This window comes from Anolis carolinensis, chromosome 1 (genome assembly GCF_035594765.1).
Source record: "Anolis carolinensis isolate JA03-04 chromosome 1, rAnoCar3.1.pri, whole genome shotgun sequence".
Lineage (NCBI taxonomy): Eukaryota > Metazoa > Chordata > Lepidosauria > Squamata > Dactyloidae > Anolis > Anolis carolinensis.
The window spans coordinates 184,538,253-184,552,235 of NC_085841.1; the positions used below are offsets into that span (position 1 = coordinate 184,538,253).

The window sequence follows — 13,983 nt, forward strand, 5'->3', positions numbered from 1 at the left end:
CAGACAGGAAACAATTAGGGCCAGCTAACACCTCCCAACAAAGGATTCGCCAGGCAGGAAGCAGCCAGGCTTTGAAGCTACAAGGCTATTCAATGCTAATCAAGCTGGCCAATTGCAACATTCACACTTGCCTCTGACAGACAAGACTTCTTTCTCCTATCCTGGACATATATAAACCGCACTTGCCTAGTTTACAACAAACCTCACAACTTCTGAGGATGCCCACCATAGATGTGGGCGAAACGGCAGGAGAGAATGCTTCTAGAACATGACCATACAGCCGGGAAAACTCACAGAAACCCAACAATTTGTATTGTGTAGCACAGAAGTTGCGGCTCACAGCATAACAAATCAGGACGAATGTTAAGTGATGCAGTCCTCCAACATATTTATGGCCACACAATTCTCACTATTTTTCTAGATCCTCAGATCCTAGTGGGCACAAGATAAAACTCTAGATTAAAGCTATTTGTCTTGATAACCAAGCAATCAAAGGATATGTTAAGTCACTTTAAGGCTATTCAGGCATTAGAAATGAGTAGGTGTTTTTCCAGCTCCACCGTAGAACCCCTTCTACACTGCCATATAAAATCCAGATTATCTGCTTTGAACTGCATTACATGGCAGTGCAGACTCATATAATCCAGTTCAAATCAGATAATGTGGATTATCTGCTTTGATAACCTGGATTATATAGCAATGTAGAAGGGGCCTAGCTTTGTCCTATGTTTCTTTTGTTCTTACAGGAGCTCATCATCACATTCTTTTCCCTTATCCGACTACAACTGAAGAATTAATTTAAAATACGAATGTGAACATAATAAGAGGCCATAATGGGAATTACTGTACTTGTATATCTTTGGGCCCTTCCACACAGCCCTATATCACAGAATATCAAGGCAGAATAAGACACAATATCTGCTTTGAACTGGAATATCTGAGTCCACACTCAGATAATGTGGGATTTTCTGCCATGATATTCTGGGATATAGGGCTGTGTGGAAAGGCCCTTGGATGTAACCCCCATTGCATTCAATGGGGATTATTATTTATTTATTTTATTTATTACATCACTTCTACCCCGCCCTTCTCACCCATCAGGGGACTCAGGGTGGCTTACAATATAAACAATAGATTACTCATTACTCAATAGATATGTATAGGATTGCTTTATGAAAAATGTAATAACTCCTTTTTATCTGGACTTTAGGAGAGTTTTTTTCCTACCTTAATAGAACGTTTTCTTCTACCAAAGTAGCCATATTAATTCGATGCTTTTCTTCAACCGCTGCAATTCGTTGTTGAATGTTTTTTTCCATCTCAGCCAAGTTGGCTTTCTGTAGATCAGTAGGGGAAATAGAGTGGGAGAAACAATAGGACAATCTGTGAGGCTGTGGAGGCTACTTTTGAGAGTCTCTAGCTCTAGGAGTTTTGTGACACCAGTCGCTCCCGTTACAACAGTGAGTCCGCAGACCATATTTTAGTTCTTAGGGATCACTGGTGGTTCATGGACCCCAGGTTGGGAACCACTGATCTATCCCATCCCTTCAAGACAATGTTCAAGACGACAGGAAAACTTCCCATTGTCATCTTCTTAATTTTCACCTCATTCCGGAGTTCCAGCTCTGTCCTGTGAAGAGTCGAAGCAATTGCATTCAAAGTTTCATTCTTCTCTTTCAATTCTGTCTCCACAATCTTTTCAGGAAATAAAACCATACCATTTACATTAATTTCTTTAGGAGTTATATTTGGCATTTCAGTAACTGGTGCAAAGCAAAGCCTGCATCCACAGTGTCTGTATCCATGGATTCAATCATCCATGGCTTGAAAAAAAATCTAAATTTTGATTTTGCCATGTTGTATAAAGGATATTATTTTGCCAAACCATTGGACTTGATTACCAACAGATTTTGGTATCTTTAGGGATGGTACTAAGAACTTATAGCAGTGGTGCAATGGGTTAAACCCTTGTGCTGCTGAACTGCTGACCTGAAGGTTGGCAGTTCGAATGTGCAGGATGAGGTGAGCTCCTGCTGTTAGCCCTAGCTCCTGCCAACCTAGCAGTTCGAAAACATGCAAATGTGCGTAGATAAATAGGTACAGCTTTGTTGGGAAAAGGTAAAAAAGATGCAGTCATGCTGGCCACAAAACCAGCAGGCTCCTTGTCTTGGAAATGGAGAAGAGCACCTCCGCCAGAGCTAGAGATGAGCGCCGCCTCCAGAGCCGAAAATGAAAGGAAAAGCCTTTGAATTTACCTATTTGTGTATGTCATTGCAACAAGACACTGAATGTTTGTCTGTGTATATTTATATATACTGTACTATAATTCACTCTGAGTCCCCTCGGGAAGAAGGGTGGAATATAAATAGTTGTTGTTATTGTTGTTGTTGTTATTATTATTATTATATCAAGGACTTACTATAAACAACTTAAGGCAATAACACAAATTAGAAGGGAAAAAATTAAAATACCACTAGAACAAAACAACCAACCAAAAAACACCATCCCACCTATTTCATTATCTTCAATAATCCTGCCTACCAAATTGACTTTCCATCACTTTGCAAATTAACTTTCATATAGATGTAAATTCTAACTGGGAATTTTTTATACTTTAAGAAACATTCACCTTTTTACTCTCAAAAAGCAAGGGAAACCCAATAAGAGAGACAGATTGGAGTAGTGTAACAGAATATCACAAGACATTGATAGAATAAACTCATAAACAAAACATCCAAAACATAGAAGTAAAAGAACGGAAAAATAATAGCAATAAGAATAAAACATACATGTGTGTGTGGGTGGGTGGGTGGGTGTATTATTTATTATTTATGATTTCAGATACAATAGTTTTAACCCCACTTGCCGTGATCTTCTTGTTCAGCTCGTCTATAATTTCCTTATTGGCTTGCTGCTGCTTTTGAAATTCCTAGAAATGGGAAAGTTAAGCATAACAATTACATTTGCCAGGAGGAATCACCCTTTAGCTCTGTTTGTTCACCCTTTTGAGCACTGAAGTAGTATGCTACAAATAATGTTATGTTACTGAAGGCTTTAATGGACAGAATCATTGGGTTGCTGTGAATTTTCCAGGCTGTATGGCCATGTTCCAGAAGCATTCTCTCTTGATGTTTTGCCCACATCTGTGGCAGGCATCCCCAGAGCATTATGGGGAAATAAAATAGCATTATGTTGTGTTGTTGTAAAACAAGCAAAAGCAATGACAACATTGCCTTGGGTCCCAAATCAGGCAGGAAAAAGGTCAGATAAAAATGAAACTGAATAAAATAAAACATATACAACAATAATTTTGGTACGAGGAAAACTTGTCAAGCCTGCCAAATAAGGGCCAATATTTCACTAATCCTCCCAACCCAGCCTAGACAATAGCAAACTATAAAATACTGAAAGATCAAGTACCTCTCTTTCTTGCTCATAGGCTTTGCCTAAGACGAAACTGTTTCTCTGAATGAGCTTCTTCTGTTCTTCTAACTCCATCTCAAATTTTTTGGTCAATAACTGTTCTGGAAGAAAAATGAAATGTGGGCATCCCTTCTACTCAATGTTATGTGACTTCTGTTACAGGTTCCATACATTTGATTATAATATCAATGAACTGAAAACCTCTACTCTTATTACTGTCTGTTACCGCCGTTGTGTTTAGTGGGGAGAGTGCAAGCTGTTTGTTGGAAATAACAACCTTTTTCAAGCCTCCTATACTAGTTATTTGTTATGTATATAATTCAGATTGCTTACTGTATTGTATATGTGTGTACTGGAATGCAGTTTTCCTTAATTCTTTGTTGTGGGAGGGGGTGCAGACCATGATATCAGGTCTGGGCTTGTTCAGGACTTAGACTCCATTTTAGAAATACAGTAGAGTCTCGCTTATCCAATGTAAACAGGCCGGCTAAACGTTGGATAAGCGAATATGTTGGATAATAAGGAGAGATTAAGGAAAAGCCTATTAAACATCAAATTAGGTTATGATTTTACAAATTAAGCACCAAAACATCATGTTATACAACAAATTTGACAGAAAAAGTAGTTCAATATGCAGTAATGCTATGTAGTAATTACTGTATTTATGAATTTAGCACCAAAATATCACTATGTATTGAAAACATTGACTACAAAAATGCGTTGGATAATCCAGAACGTTGGATAAGCGAGTGTTGGATAAGTGAGACTCTACTGTAGTATGCTTAGAGACTTCAATAGAAACAGAAGTATGCTTTTAGAAGTTAGTTGTAACAGACTACAGAGACACTATTAGACTCTCAGAACAGAGAGATGCTTTTGATTATGGACTGTTGATTATAAGAAGGATGCCCTGTGTTATCTACACAGAGAAACTGTAAATGTAATTGTTTATGTGTAGTTTGAAATTTGTACTTATAGTTGAAAGCTAACTGACAGTGTGTGTGTGTGTGTGTCTGTAATGCAGCATGTAATCCAGTAATGCAAGAGTAGAGATTTATGGCTAGAGCAAAACTAGAGCAAAACAGTGGAAGATTTCCGAATGTAACAGGATATTTGTCATGCAGTGGAATGTGGGAGGTGACACAGTGCTTCCCATGCGGCGTTCTGAAGAAAGTTAGATGCACAAATGCTAAGCTCTGTCAAACTACGTAAATATTGTACAGAACTACAATAAACTATAAACCGCTGGTTTCAGTTGAGATCTAGGAAGTCTGGATTTATTTCCGTGCGACTGAGCAGTTTGCCAGATCATCAGAGAGAGGAGAATTGAGACCAGGAGGTGACTGAGTCTCAATTTAACCATTTCCTAACAGAAACTACTTCAAATCTTATCTGTAACTGGATTGATATGCAAAATACCTGTATGCTGTACACATGAAGTTTGTGAGTAAACCAACTACCGTATGTTACTTTTAAAGAAGTCTGTTTATTTTTGTCTCTTGAGAGCATGATTTAAAGACAAATGTTTCAAGGGAGAGTAGATGTTTTTGGGCAACTAAAAGAACACTTCTGAAACTCTGCTATATATATGTGCTTTTTGTACATTGGCGTATCTTTGTCCCTAACAGTTCAAATAGATATACAGGTACATCAGTTTAACAACTGAGAAACCTGGTTGCCTTGCATGAATACCATTTTCCTAAAAGGTTATGGCATCATTTTTAAAAAGGTTATGACTTCTAACAAGGTCATGCATTTCCAAATATCATAAAATCTCTAAAAGGTTATGGAGATTTCCATTTTCCAAAAGTTCTCACAATTGGACCTTTTAATGCTGCAGAGATGGGTATAATAAAAAGCTTTCCCAGCACCATCTGACCTCAATGGGAAGCAGAACTGCATGGGGAATAAGACATTCAAATATATTATCATACTGTTTAGATCAGGGGTCCCCAAACTAAGGCCTGCGGGCCAGATGTGGCCCTCCAAGGCCATCTATTACCCTCACCCTAAGTCTGAATAGGCTTGAAGGCACACAATAACAACAATCCTAATTATCTATCTCATCAGCCAAAAGCAGGCCCACCCTTTACATTGAAATACTGGTAAGTTTATGTTGGTTAACCTTCTTAATTTTAAATATTGTATTATTTTTTCATGCTTTTTGTGCTACAAATAAGATATATGCTTTTTGTGCTACAAATAAGATTACAAATAGTAATCTGTGGGTTTTTAAAAAATCTATAATCTGTGTCTACCCCCCGCCCCAGCTGTCTGGGTTTACATGGATACCGCTCTGATCTTGGATCAGAAATACAGATAGCTGAAGGTCAGACTCTACTCAAGCACACATAATGCAAACAATATACAAAAGATGGAACCCTTTTGAACTCACTTTGCTGTATTAATGCTTTCTCCCGTTCAGTTCTTTCACTCTTTTTCCATTCTGCTTGCCTTCTCAGCCACTTTTCTTCCATTTCATCTGAAATGCTATCCTACAAAAAATGGGTCACACAAGGAAATGTGTCCAGTGGCAACAATATATATTGTAGCCTAAACCCAAGAGCAGTTCCCAATGAAAGTAAACTCATGGGATATGCTGACTGATCTGTTAGCGACCGATTCAATAAATCTACTCCAGTTGGGCCTGGCAATTGAAATTTGGCTTCTATCTCTATTTCTTTCTTCAGCTATTTCCACAAATTGAATTTCTATGAATCTAAGGAATTATGTTGTTGTGATGTTGCATGCACATTGCGACAGCGTACTACATAAAGAAATGTATCATACATGAACCTTCATGATCTAGACCCGATATTTATCAGATGCATGAAATATTTTATACACACATGTGGGTGGAGGGGACATTTCTGAAAATGGTATGTCTTTCTTTTGAATATATTCTGTTGGAAATAGCAACCTTCTTCAAGCCTCCACTAGTTATTTGTTTTGTATATAATTCAGATTGCTTATTGTATTGTATATGTGTGAATTGGTATGCAGTTTTCATTAACTCTATGTTGTGAGAGGGGCTGCAGACCATGTGATCAGATCTGGGACTGTTCAGGACTCAGACTCCATTTTAAAAACAGTATGCTTTCAGATGCCTGTAGAGGCAAACTCCATTGGACTTTCAGACTAGACCAAGACTCTATTAGACTCTCAGAACAGACAGATACTTTAGACTTTGGACTGTTGATTATAAGAAAAATGTTACCTGCACAGAGAAACTACTTCAACTCCTATCTGTAACTGGATTGATATGCAAAGTGCCTGTACACTGAATACATGAAGTTTGTGAGTAAACCAACTATGTTACTTTTAAAGAAGTCTCCTTATTTTTGTGTATTGAGAGCATGATTTAAGCCAAGATGTTTTAAGGGAGAGTAGATTTCTTTGGGCAACTGAAAATAATACAGTGTTTCCTCACTTATCGCTGGAGTTATGTTCCAGGACCACCCGCAATAAGTGAAAATCTGCGAAGTAGGGGCACTATATTTATTTTAATATTTATACATTATTTTAGTAGTTATACACTATTTTAAGTCTTTATCAAACACTTGTGTGTCAGAACCCTGCTACTAGAGCCTGGATGTGGCTCTGAGTTTCAGGGTCACTGACATTGATAAGACACCTGCGGCTCAGGACTTGGAGAAGAAACGGCTGCTGGACTTGGCGGGGAATTTGCGCGGGGTTTTACTGAGCGGGAAGAGACTGTTCAAATGAGGGGGAGGGTATATAAAGGAGGGTTGGCCGTAGTATCCCATTCTTGGCTTTTCTGATGTTCATGTTTCCTACAGTAAAAGTTTCTGGTGATATCACAGAGAGTCTTGTGTGTTCATTCAGGAGCGGCTGTGGTGAGCTGACACTAAGCCAAGAATACGGACACCATCCCGCTGTAGCGGTGAGGTGTAACATGCAAGTGGAGGATGAAGAGCTCTTGGGCGCAGGAGGAGGAAGGTCGGAAAGGGCCACTCCCGAGCCGGACGCTGAGTTCCACCAGCTGGCGGCCCTGGCGTCATCCACCGCTTATGCCCAGCCAAATGGGGTAACCCAGAGGCGTGGAGTGGTGCGGGGAGACAGCACCGGAGGAGAGGAAGGTTCACCTTCCCCAGGCCCACAAAGGATGGTGTTTCTGGAGGAGAGGATGTCGGCGATGGAGACCACCCTGGCAGTGATGTCGAGGGCGATGGAGCGCCTGGCGGTTTTGGCGGAGCCGGAGAGAGGAAGGGAACTTCGGGCTAGCTCAATGTGGGACGTGAGCGTGGGAAGCAGCCAGGGCTTTGCAGACCTCCCAGCACCGAAGGGAAGGGAAATGCGAAAGGAGCCCGGTGCCCGGCCCAAGATCCAAACAAGCCTGACGCGGGTGGAGGAGAGTGACGACGAAGGGGAAAAGCCTCCGAGAATCCCGGCTACGCTCCCAACTGAGACCCTGGTGCCCCTGGCGAATGCCGGGCGTGGCACAGGGCCAAGAGAAGCAGCAGCGGGGCCCACTGGTCCGCAAGGGGGCTTGCGACGGGCGGAGAATTGGGGATTGCCACCACAGGGACCCCTACCGAGACGAGAGGAACTAAGGATCGAGTTTGGGGGAGAGTCCTCTGAACTGGATTTTTTCCTGACCACGGTGAGGGGCTATATGGAGGACAATGCTCACACTTTTAGAACGGAATCCAGCCGGGTACGGGCCATTGGTGCAGTGTTGAAGAGGGGAGCGGCCAGCTGGTACGTTCAACTGCACGCGCGGCGCGACCCATGTCTGGGGTCACTCCGACGCTTTATGGGGGCCCTGGAGACCCGTTTCCGAGATCCACTGGAGCAGATCCGGGCGAGGGAGAAGTTGAAGACCGTCTCCCAGGGGCAGAGGTCAGTATCTGAGTATGCGGAGGAGTTCCAATGCCTCGCTGAAAAGGTGCCGGAATGGTCTGCAGTAACAAAGATAGAACTCTTCAAAGAGGGTCTCAGGCGGGAGATCCTCTCCTGGGCGGTGCATCGTGATGAGCCTGACACACTGCGCGGATGGATTCAGCTGGCGGGGCGCATCGAGACATCGCTGGCCCAGGCGAGGAGGCACCGAGGAGGGCTACAGCAGCGGCCGCAGATGAAAGAGGGGAGCCGGAAGGAGGGATCAACCCCAGCCGGGAGGAGAACGGAGCCGACAGGGAACGTGAGCACCAGCAGGAGGGGCTGCTTCGTGTGCGGCCGTTTGGGCCACAGGGCTGCCGAGTGCTGGCAGAGAAAAGGGGAAGGCGGAGGCCCGCCCAAACCAAGAGCCGTGGCAGGGAAACGCGCCGAGGAAGAACCACCGATGAGGCACCACTCGGGGGGGTTGGTAAGTCAGGACAAAGCCATGATAGTGGTCCCCATTCAGCTTGAAAGTGGCAGCAAACAAGCAACCTGCAAAGCATTTGTGGATTGTGGATGTTCCAGGAACATCATCTCCCCTGAATTAGCCGAGGGATTGGGATGCGAAAGAACGAACCTAGAATCCCCAATAGCTTTCTCGCAGTTGGACGGATCCACAGCATCGGGATCATTAGCTAAGTACAGTGCCGAAGATGTAAAGTGTAAGATAGGGAGTTGGGAAGGAAAGGTGTCATTTGTGATATCACAAATAGCCAGCTATAATGTTATACTAGGCATGCCATGGCTGGGGCAGGCCAACCCGCAAATCAACTGGGAGGATAAGAGCATGATCTTCAGGATGAAGTTGGAAGAAGGGAGCCAGGAAGTGGAGAGAGAGCCGGGGAAAAGGGGGGAGGAAGACTCTATCAGGATAGCAGAACTGGCAGATAAATTACCCCCAGAGTATCGGGATTTTGTGGACGTATTTGATGAGAAGGAAGCAGACAGTTTCCCACCGAAGCGGAGAGTTGAAGTGAAGATAGAGCTAGTCCCAGGAGCAGAGCTTCCCAAGGCAAAAATATACCCAATGTCGGCTAGGGAAAAGGAGGAACTGAGAAAATACATTGATAAAAACCTAGCGAGGGGTTTCATAGAGCCTTCAAATTCCCCTCTAGGGGCGCCTGTGTTGTTCAGGCGGAAAAAGGACCAAACGCTGAGGCTCTGCATTGACTACAGGGGCCTGAATGCAATCAGTTCTGTAAATAAATACCCCCTACCCTTAGTGAAGGACTTGATCGCCCAGTTATCGGAGGGACAGATATTCACTAAATTGGACTTAATTGAAGCGTACCATAAATTGCAGATCAAACCAGAGGACAGGTGGAAGACGGCCTTCTCCTGTGCATTCGGATTATTCAATTATCGTGTGCTCCCCTTCGGTTTGTGCGGCGGAGGTGCCGCGTTCATGCAATTAATCAACGAAGTGTTGCATCCATTGTTGTACAAGGGGGTCTTTGTTTTTTTAGATGACATATTGATAATATCTCGGACTAAGGAGCAACACATAGAACTAGTCAGGGAAGTCCTGCAAAAGTTGAGAGAAGCAAAACTGTATGCGAAGCTTGACAAGTGCGAGTTCAATAAAGACCAGATAGACTTTCTGGGGTATAGGATTTCCTCCCAGGGAGTGGCGATGGACCCTGCGAAGGTAGAAGACGTGAGGGGGTGGGAAGCCCCCAAAACACGGAAGCAGCTGCAATCCTTCCTAGGGTTCGCAAACTTCTATAGAACATTTATCAAGGACTTTGCGCGCCTCACTTTGCCATTAACGGATTTGTTAAAGACTAAAGGCAGGGGAGAAACAGCCAAAGTGAAGGCCCCAGGGGCCAAACTGACATGGACAATAGAATGCCAGGAAGCTTTCGAAGCCCTTAAAAAGCGTTTTACTGAGGAGCCTGTCCTACAGCACCCTGATATGTCTAAAGCCTTTGTATTACATTGCGATGCATCAGACCGGGCATATGGGGCAGTTCTGCTACAGAAAGACGAGGGGGGGAACCTGAAGCCATGTGGCTATCTGTCAAAAAAGTTTAGCGATACAGAAAAAAACTGGCCAATTTGGGAGAGAGAAGCCTTAGCTATTCTAAAAGCACTAGAGTGCTGGAGACACTTTCTGGAAGGAAGTGGAACACCGTTTGAGGTGTGGACTGATCATAGAAATTTACAGTATCTAAGATCCCCTCGTAAACTATCAGCGAAGCAAATTAGATGGGCCCAATATTTCAGCCGTTTTGATTTCAGACTCAGATTCTTCCAGGGGAAACATAACATACTCGCTGACGCTCTCTCTCGGATGCCTCAGCACGGGGGAGGAATTCAGGAATCTGAAGGGAGCCTATTCCTAGATAAGCAATGGGGCCTGGCAGTACTAACTCGAGCACAAGCGGCCAAAGAAAACAAACGTACTGCCATTTCCACGGGGGGAGGAGAAATATGGGAGGAAGAGTTGAAGCGAGCGTATGGAATGGACAAATGGTTACAAACTAACAAAGAAAAGGGAGAATTGTGTGGGGATTTGGTGTTTGTAAATAAGAAATTGTATATCCCTGAATGTTTAAGACGAGAAATGTTAAGGAAGTACCATGATAACAAAGGTGCGGGTCATCTAGGCCCCACCAGGACTATTAAACTGTTGGCCAGACAATGCTGGTGGCCCGGAATGAGGAAAGACGCCAGGGGGTACGTCACGCAGTGTGAATTATGTGCAGAGGGAAAAACACCACCGGGGAAGCCCCAGGGGCTATTGCAGAAGGTGGTGGAGCCCATGAGGCCATGGGAATGCGTAGCCATGGATTTTGTAGGCGAACTACCCCCCAGCAGAGGCCACAGATACATTTGGACAATATTGGACCTATTCTCAAAACAGGCACACTTTGTGGCCCTGCCAAAACTCCCTTCAGCTGAAAAACTTGCTGATTTGTATGTGAAGCATGTATATCGCCTACATGGGTGTCCCGACAAAATAATTAGCGACCGGGGAGTCCAATTTACTGCAAAATTTTGGGGAAAATTCTTACAGCTGTTAGGAGCAGAAAGGAACCTGAGCTCGGCCTTTCATCCCGCGACCAACGGGGGGGTCGAACGTACCCAACAGACACTGTGCCAATTTTTAAGGATGTACACCAATTATAGACAGGATGATTGGGCGGACCTTCTACCGTTTGCTGAGATGGCTTTTAACGGGGCCGTACATTCGGCCACAGGTCGTGCCCCATTCGAAATAGTATACGGACAGGAGGTGGCACCTTTCCCCAGGCTACCCGAGTGGAAGGAAGGGGAGGGCCAGACCGACGAGGAATGGCCGGCCAAAATCAAGCAAGGGTGGCAAACCGTGGTAGAGGCATTGCGGGAAACACAAAAGAAGTACAAGCTCTTTGCGGATCGTAGGCGCCGAGAGGGGGACAAATTGGGCGAAGGAGATCTGGTTTGGCTGAGCACAAAAAACCTAAAATTGGGATTCCCATCCAAGAAATTGGCTCCACGCTATATAGGACCATTCAGGGTAGCAAAAAGAATAAACGAAGTGACCTATGAGCTGAGGCTACCCAAGGACCTAGGAAAGATACACCCGGTATTCCATTGCAGCCTGTTAAAAAAGTATAAAGGAACTCTGGACGGCGGAGAACAATAGTTGTGTTTAATCTTTTCCTTCCAGGATGAAGGGGAGGAGGACGCCATGTCAGAACCCTGCTACTAGAGCCTGGATGTGGCTCTGAGTTTCAGGGTCACTGACATTGATAAGACACCTGCGGCTCAGGACTTGGAGAAGAAACGGCTGCTGGACTTGGCGGGGAATTTGCGCGGGGTTTTACTGAGCGGGAAGAGACTGTTCAAATGAGGGGGAGGGTATATAAAGGAGGGTTGGCCGTAGTATCCCATTCTTGGCTTTTCTGATGTTCATGTTTCCTACAGTAAAAGTTTCTGGTGATATCACAGAGAGTCTTGTGTGTTCATTCAGGAGCGGCTGTGGTGAGCTGACACTTGTGTGTTAATAAATCACCTCCTTCTCCTCCCGTTACTGCTTGGGCTCCTTCTCTCTCCCTTTGGCTTCTCCTTCCTCCCTTCCTAAGGCTGTAAATTGTAATTTTTTATGATTTATAATAGTATTTTAGAGTTTATTGAAAAACCACAAAACAGAATCCGCGAAAAGTGAACCGCAAAGTAATGAGGGAACACTGTACTTCTGAAACTCTGCAGTATGTATGTTTTTGTGCATTAGCATATCTTTGTCCCTAACAGTTCAAAGAGATATCTAGGGCCCCTTCCACACAGCTGAATAAAATCCCACATTTTCTGCTTTGAACTGGAATATCTGCCTTGATATCCTGGATTATATGTCTGTGTGGAAGGGCCCTAGGTACATCAGTTTAACAGCTGAGAAACCTATTTGCTTTGCATAAATACTAGTGGATATTAACCACCAAGAAGGTTGACTCAAGCAAATTTTTAACTATTCTTAGAGAGATTCCTGATTTTCCCAAATGGTAATGAATGCCATTTTCCAAAAGGTTATGGAGATTTCCTTTTCCCAAAAGGTTATGGCATAATTTTTTCCAAAAGGTTGTGATTTCTAACAAGGTCATGCCTTTCCAAAGATCATAATCCTCCAACATTTTTCAGAGTTTGAAGAACCCAACTCCTACTACAGATACTTTTAAAAATGAAAGCTAAAATTAATATCCACCCATTTCCACTTGATTGTGGGGAGCGGGAGTCTTAGTGTAATCAACAGAAAATCCTAGAGACTACAAATTGACCTCCGCTCACTCCAAAATTGCCTGTCCCTGATTTAAGTTTTTTACATCTTCAAAATTAACAAAAAATATTTGTGATAACTAACACTCTTTGAATTACATCTGAAAAATTAAAAATGCTTTCACTCACTAATTAATGGGCTCCAAATAGAGTTCACAATTTTGAATGATAATTTAAATCTTACCTGATACACACGGAACGCGTTCTTCAGATATTTGTACTCCTTCTGCATCGTAGCTGAAGAAGAAAAAAACATATAGGCACTCTAGACGTAACACTGAGCCAAGGAATTAAGAATTTATTTTGTCATCTATATAATGAAGAGGCTGCTCTTTCAGTTACATGCTTTCCTTAGATAGTAGACATTATCAGCATTTCTCAAAGTCTGAAGCCTGTCTCTCCCTTCTAAAAATATGCTACCATCCAAGATCTTTCTCTCATCCATTTGATATGTGAATGTGCACACATGCATGGGGCACATGTTCCATAGCTTTACGTGAGAAACTCTGTATTGATGAATACATGTTTTTACAAATGCATATAGCAAACCTTCAGTTTACCAGGACCTGAAACTCTCAAGAAACCAGCAGAAAGAAATTGCATGTTTACAAAGTTGTTTTTATATAATAGCAAAACCGTGTTACAATACGTTTGTCTATATTTGTATTAGTTTGCTTGTAATTACTGTATTTTAATATTAATATCTTGTCAATACAGAGTTTTGCTTCTGCCTACCTAGCGGTTTGAAAGGAAAATGTGAGCAGATAAATAGGGACTGCTTAAAGGCAGGGAGGTATTAAGGTACCCATAAGGAATTGCCAGCAATTTGATCAAAAAAAGGAGGAAGTTACAAACAAAGCTTTTTGACAGGGAGAGGGAATGACAGCACCCCCTCCTCCCCGT

The 13,983-nt window shown here is 43.1% G+C and overlaps 1 protein-coding gene across 4 annotated transcripts in view; it reads right to left on the bottom strand.

The window, feature by feature from the left end:
• The window catches only part of flacc1 (flagellum associated containing coiled-coil domains 1), a 40,301-nt gene that overhangs the window by 5,524 nt on the left and 20,794 nt on the right, over positions 1-13,983 (bottom strand). For all 4 annotated transcript variants that reach the window (XR_010000609.1, XM_062961890.1, XM_062961896.1 and 1 more), the window contains exons 10-15: positions 13,265-13,317; positions 5,819-5,918; positions 3,421-3,524; positions 2,867-2,929; positions 1,606-1,695; positions 1,228-1,337 (exon numbers count right to left, since the gene is read on the bottom strand). Coding sequence is in view for 3 of the 4 variants with exons in the window: in XM_062961890.1 (XP_062817960.1) it covers positions 1,228-1,337; positions 1,606-1,695; positions 2,867-2,929; positions 3,421-3,524; positions 5,819-5,918; positions 13,265-13,317 (520 nt within the window). In the remaining variant the exon portion in view is untranslated. The remainder of the gene's footprint in view (positions 1-1,227; positions 1,338-1,605; positions 1,696-2,866; positions 2,930-3,420; positions 3,525-5,818; positions 5,919-13,264; positions 13,318-13,983) is intronic.